The sequence below is a fragment of the Chamaea fasciata genome, unplaced genomic scaffold, assembly GCF_029207755.1.
Source record: "Chamaea fasciata isolate MVZ Bird 193981 ecotype frontalis unplaced genomic scaffold, bChaFas1.0.hap1 SCAF_1, whole genome shotgun sequence".
Taxonomy (NCBI): domain Eukaryota; kingdom Metazoa; phylum Chordata; class Aves; order Passeriformes; family Sylviidae; genus Chamaea; species Chamaea fasciata.
Genome location: NW_027094086.1, coordinates 115,918,827 through 115,925,585, shown reverse-complemented (window position 1 = coordinate 115,925,585; position 6,759 = coordinate 115,918,827). Strand labels below are relative to the sequence as shown.

At 37.1% G+C, this 6,759-nt stretch overlaps 1 protein-coding gene across 7 annotated transcripts in view; it reads right to left on the bottom strand.

Annotated features, from left to right (window-relative positions):
* Window positions 1-5,732: 5,732 nt before the first annotated feature.
* Window positions 5,733-6,759, bottom strand: part of ZNF385D (zinc finger protein 385D) — a 413,504-nt gene continuing 412,477 nt past the window's right edge. For all 7 annotated transcript variants that reach the window (XM_066194563.1, XM_066194570.1, XM_066194578.1 and 4 more), the window contains one exon: window positions 5,733-6,495. In XM_066194563.1, the coding sequence (XP_066050660.1) occupies window positions 6,262-6,495 (234 nt within the window). In that variant the 3' untranslated portion in view covers window positions 5,733-6,261. The remainder of the gene's footprint in view (window positions 6,496-6,759) is intronic.

Genomic DNA, 6,759 nt, shown 5'->3' with positions numbered 1-6,759 from the left:
AAAGGCATAGCTTTGCCTATATTCTCTCATCTCTCACTTTGTTGTGCCCCAAATGAATGTCTGCACTTGACAGATTCTGTTTTGAACTGACAGTTTTCACCCGATACATGTCTCAATGAGAACAGTTCCCATGGTAAATGCCAGCCACGAGCCACAAGCAGAGAAAGGGCTGACATTGTTAACAAAAGCTGCAGGAGTTTTTAGTGAGAAAATGGTTTGTGGTTTTATCCCTTTTTATATTGCTTTTGCACTCAGAAATACATAGATGTTTTTACTGAACATAGGAAATAACATTTAAATTCGATTAAACCTTTGAAGGATCCCAAAAGACGAATATTTCAGGAAAGTATGAAAGAATAAAGAGCAGTCTGTGCCATAAAACTCTAGATTAGGTAAAGAGCGTTGTAGTATAGACGTTCTCTCTTCACAATATTTTACCATTACTGTGGCTCTGGTGCTTTAAATTCTTTATTCAATTTATTGACTCTGATCAAATGGCCCAACAGGGGCACTGATGATTACATACTTCTTTAATGTATATTTAATTTTATGGATTCTGTTCATTCCTATGAGAGACAAGACAATGAATAAAAAAACCAGAAGAAAGATAAAATTGTAATAAAAACATAAAAAGTATGGACATCCTTTAAGGAGACCCAGGTGTTGACAAAATGCAGTGGTATCTTGGCTGGTATGAGCACACCTGAAGACATGGAGTCCCAAGGAAAATTGTTGTGTACTTGAATTGAGTGTCCAATACCTATACAATGAATATTAACTATGCTTGTTCCTTATCACGGGTGTCAAATCCTTGATTTCTGCTGTGAACAGGAAAAATGCCAGTGTATTAACAGTGTGCCTAGTGTGAATATTGCTACAAGGTCCCAAAGAATGTCTTCTGAGTTCTTTCTCATCAAACTTCTTTTAAAGTTAAGATCCCACGATCTTCACGGTCCCTACTTTTTTTTTTTCCAGGAACTCTTCAGTGTCCCAGCTTGTTCATACTTCAGAAGTTCCATTTAAGAACATTGCTTAAGGAAAAAGGATCAGATTAGTCCACCAATTTCTTTACATTGACTCTTTCAATTCTTCTTATTTCACCACCCAGGCATTGCCCCAGCATGAGGCTGACCACATGAACCAGGCAGCCACTAATCATGTTTCACGCTCAGCCAAGTTTCTTTATTAAAGTATCAATACTGAATCAGAGTTGAATGACACCTAATTGCAGTACACAGCATGACTGCAAAAGGCCTTGTCCACTAAGAGCAAAAAATTGCCTCTATTGAAATCAAAGACTTTTGCAACTGCTATCAGGAGTCCCAAAGTTAAGAGCATAATGGTTTTCATACCATTATTAATTTTGGTCTGGAGCAGACACTTTCAGCTGCTCACATTTCAGGTCAGGCTATGTAATAATCATCTTCCAGATAGTAACATTTACTCCTAAATGGTCCTGAATTTTAATAAACCTGTAGAAGTGAGAGGCCATAAAGCGCTCCTCCTTGGCTAAACCCTTCACTGTGTGTTTGGGATTTCAACTTGTTTAAGATATGATTTATCAGCATTACTGTTTCTTTTAGTCACGTACTGAATTCCAGCACAGAAGCTTCTGTATGATTCATTTGCACTGAAGGAATGGCACTTAGAGATAAACAATGAGAACAGGAGAAAAAGATGTGATGTTAAAAAAAAAAATTAACATTTTACATAGTATAGGCTTACATTTTCACATGCATTTAGATAAACAGGAAGCCCACTATGATTTTCTTGGGAGCTTTGGGAGCTTAGAGTCTTGAAGCCTGAACTGTGCTGAAATCAGTTTTAGAAATGAAAATTCACACACCTGTCAGTAAAAAGAACAGATCTCTTATTGTTGTGAGTTAACCCCAAAACCAGGACACTTATAAAGTGGTCTAGATTCTGACTTCATGTGTTTTCAACAGGATTTGTGCAACCAAAAAACTTGTCTGTGCTTCATATTTACTCAAAATAATGTTACAATTGTGAAAACCTTTTTAGATCTTGCTCCTCAATGTTGATACAATGTTCATAAAATGATGTTTACTTTTGCTAAGAAAAGATACCGCGTTAGAAATTCCCTGGGACACTTTGAAGAGACTCTAAAAACTATGAGTATACTGGGAGGAAAAGGCAGAAACAGGGGCTCCTAAGCAGCGCGGTTTCACTTTTCAGGGAATATGGGGCCAATATGTTACTGCACCTTTGGCATTTAAAATAGTGGCTAAAAGCAGGTCCATTCAGTTATGGTACTCCTGATGTAAATGGAAGATAATGAAGTAAGACATTAAATTTACCAACAGCATCCTTGCATTGATTTGACACCTAGAAAGTCTTTTAAACTTTTAAAATTGTAGAGCCAATTGTAATATTCCAGTACTAAAATGACAGATGTAGTTCTTCTAGTTATATTAACTTTATTTAGCTATTCTTAATTTTATATAATTTATCTTAAAATAAAGATGTATACTTTTCAAATACAATATTTCTTGACATGGTCAGTCCTTTTTTTTTCATTTTAGATCATCATATTTATGCCATTTGCTTACTGACCTCTCACATCAGCTTTTACAGCAGTTTTCAAGAAGGTAACTAATTTCACGCTTCAGAGCAATGACGATGCATCAGAACAAAGGTTTGAAGTCATATAGAGTTGGAAAAATGCAGATAGCATAAAAATATAAATATATATATATATACCTCCCACAAAAATACCATCTCTTCAGGTCAGAACAGAATAGTTATTCTTTAACACTTTGAATAAAACTTAAGAAAACATCCCTGAACCTGATTGTTTTTCTGAGTTCATTACCCAGCCACTTCCCCACTGGCTGATTTCACACTTTTATTCCAGTGAGTGACTGTGTCTTCGATGAAATGATCTGCTTCCTTGTGCTTTAGGCTTCCTCTTGGCCCTGGAGTGTTACAGTAATATGAAATATGAGGGCATTTTTTTCTTTAATAGTGCTCTCCACACTGCATGTATTGACAAGTAAGTGTAAAGTATCTTCTGTTTGCTACCTCCTCTGCAATCTCCTGTGGACATACTCTTGACCAGAAGTTCTCTTTGCCCCATCAGATTGCTGTGCCAGTATTTTCCTTGACAGATAAATATATATATATAAATAATAGAACTGTTGTGCTGATGTCCTGGGTACGTTGGCTTGCTACTGACTGAGAGGGGGGTGGACCAGCAAGGCACAGAAAATCCACTATACATTCTAACATTTAGGCTTCATCCTTTATTAGGTAGTGAGTAAGAGACAAAAAGAACTGAGTTTGTTGTTTACAGCTGAACTTTAAAAGAGACTTGTGTGAACAAAAGCTTGTTCCATAGAGCACTGTGACAAAAGAGGTCCAAGAAAACTGAAGGTGTCATTGCAAATCAGCTGATGCAAGTAGTTGGAATGACACTCCTTTATTTCTAGCAAAATTTGTATGAACTCTGCCCTTAGTACTGTGCCTCCATACATGCCACAGGCCACGTTTTGGCAAGGATCAGCCTGTTGATTTTGATGGCATCACAACAACATGGCAGGATGTACACCAGGTGTCCATGCACCAGAAGGCTGTGCATAAGAGCCCTCAGGATATTTGTCCATCTCCCATTTTCCCATCCGCCTGCTTCCTCATGGGGAAAAGATAGCATGACCAGATCTTTTACCTTCCTAAAATATAAGTACTCCTCCTTTAGCAAGATCTTACTTACACAGGCTCTGGAAACAACTGGTGGTTCATGGAGCACAGCTTGAAAGCTGCTGCCCTTTTCAAGGAGGAATCTGAACGCAGCTGGCAATGGCACTATAGCTTCTGCAAACAGATGGAAGGTTGAAAGCAGGCTTAAAAGACCAAGTCCACTGAATCTTACTATCTCATGTACCCAAATAAAATGAAACATTTTCTAAATTGAGTGAGGAGCAGGTTTTGAAGGCTGGCTTATTTACTGTCTCTTTACTGGGAGCTGTAGAGTAGAGAGCCCTTTTAAATGTCAGCCCCTAGTTATTTTGATGTCTAAACTTGGCTTCAGGAACTTACTCATACTGTTGTTTTGAAAGTTACGCCAAAGCAATCCAGCTGGTAATTAGCCCTGGAATCACCATCATGTCTTTTTTTCATGGCTACATTGGTGTGAAATAAATATAAACAAAAGCTCATTTCATTTCAAGGCACAAACGTTTGCAAATAAACTGGATGAAATACAAATACATAATATAGAACTTATTTAATACTTCTAGATAAATAAATGCATCTCTTTGGAATTCTTTGGACACAGATATCCATGGAACCTCTTCTTTCTCTCTCTTTATATATTTTTTATAAAATCTAAATGCGGAGAGGTTTAAAAAATGGCAAATACGAATGTATGTGGAAGGCTCACTGATGAACTGCAAGTCAAAAGTGCTGTATATTCCCATCCTCTGTATCTCCCACCTGTCTGCATTAACCACAGGCAGCATTATATAGTAACCACATGGTCAATATTTTGCATTACTGCCTTTTAATAAAATCTTTCAAATAATTTCCCCATCTAAACTTAAATTATGCTTTAAAATTTTATTCTGCCTAAATGTACAGTAGGCATTTCACTTAGCTACACATCAGAGTGGTTGCATGTTACTCAGCAGCGCACTCCATAATATTAATAGATACTTTTCAGCTCCCTATGGGAAAAAGCAGGCAGCAAGGATCAGATTCAAGAAGTCTATTTTTTTTCTCTGTTGTTTGTTACTTACCACTTAATGACCCACATGTGAAATCAATGGTTATATAATTATTTTATATAGTAGATTTTCTGTTTATAAGTTATTTTTCTTACTCTAACATATATACAATATATCTATATATACCCCTGATAAATCTTACTTTAAAGGGACGCAGTCAACCCCTTTAAGCCTCACAGTAAATATATAAGGCTTTAAGCTGTCTGTACATTACGGTCAGCTACAGAATTCAAGGGTCCCTTGAGATCCTAAAAGTTGTATTTGTTCCAAACCCATGATGTGCAGTTATCTCGTAATATGTATCTCATGTGTCACTGTTTACATTTTATAGGTATATTAAGACATTTTATATCACATCAGTAGGAGATAAAACAAGGGAATAGGTCTGCTGCTAAGACTAAGCCTATTGCAAAAAATATTACCTGTATCTACAGACACTCCCACTGGTGTGATATGAAATGAGTATGTGCCATTCTTGGGATGAAGTTCTGGCTACAGTGCAGTCAGAAGGAACTTTAAACTGACTTAAATGAGACCAGGATTTCTCTCCCGGTTTTTTTTTGTCAGTTATGACTCTGCGTGACCGATTTGTGTCTTTCCTTTGCTCAACACTGAAGTGTCAGGCCTGTTTCATGACAAGAGCATATTTTTTGTTTTCCACTGTCATGTCTTAAACATTGATCTATCCTGTATGTATTACACTTTTTGAATAAACACACAGTGTACACATACTTTCTCAGTTAAATAAACATTTGACCCGTTCTGTGTACAGTATCTGAATTATTTTCCCCCACTAGATCTTTATCTCTTTCTTCGCCCTCACCTAGATTATTTTCATTTTTCTGTGAGTGAGGAAAACTTTGCTCACCAGGAACAGCTCCACGTTATTGTAATAATTTTTGACTACTTACCAAAGTGACATAATTTTGTTCATTTTATCTTTTGCAACTCAGTTAGAAACCTAGTGGCATAGATAGAGACACAATACTACTGTTTTACAAGACATCTATTGTATCTACTTTTGTTCAGATAAATACCCAGTAACTGCTGATTTGGCAGGAGGATTGGTAAGGGTACTACTATTCACAGTGTTTGTTTTTTTTTTTTTTTCCATTCTTCTTTAATCTACAGAATAAAGTATTTTATATACATTGGAACCAGTTAATGCCCTTTAGACAAATTTGTAAGTCGTTTCATAAAGCAGGAAAGACATTGCAGGGATCTATGTGCCAAAATGCACAGTCAAAAGGCTTTATAAGTTTTATATGTCACTACAAGTCAATGCTGGAGATCAGTTCTAAAACAATCAATGCTCAAGAGAAATGTTCTCATCTGGAGAAAATACTGCCCATTCCCCCTTTCAGAATTTGTTCAGTTCTCTATCAAAAGTTCTGGCTCTTCATATATACTTTAAACTATAAATAAACACTGCATAGTTCAATGTTCTTGATTTTCATTTTTTTGTTTGTTTGTTTTGATTTGAAAAATTATTGCAGTACAATTAATTCCTGTTTGGAGTTCAGTAAGGAGCAAACAGCACAGGAGTGTGGGTGGTCCGTATAGGCCCAGGAGCTGGTCGTAGGAGTGCTGGAGGAAGTGCTGAAGTCTGGAAAAGGGTGGCTGCTGGGGCTGTGCGAAGACTGAAGGGGGAATTCACAGCCACAGCAGCAGCTGCTGCTGCAGCTGCTAGTGGATTTGGTAAGATTCGTGGGGCCATTGGCTTTGAAGGTTCCTTTGAAAATACTAATTTTACCTGTGGGGAAGAAGAGAAAACAAACAGAGACACATAATTTGTTCGTATTAGCTACATGAGAGGGAGATTCACTTAAGATTATATGTGCAAAATCAAGCAAGAGAGGCCTTGTGGTGGCTATTAACCCTGTGAGCTACAGACTTGTAACAGGCAGTACAACCTCCCGCACTGGACAAGGTACAGGGATTTGGCTGGGGACAAAGAGTTCCAGTGTTCACACCTTACTGCTGACACTCATAATTTAATATGACATTAGAAATCAAA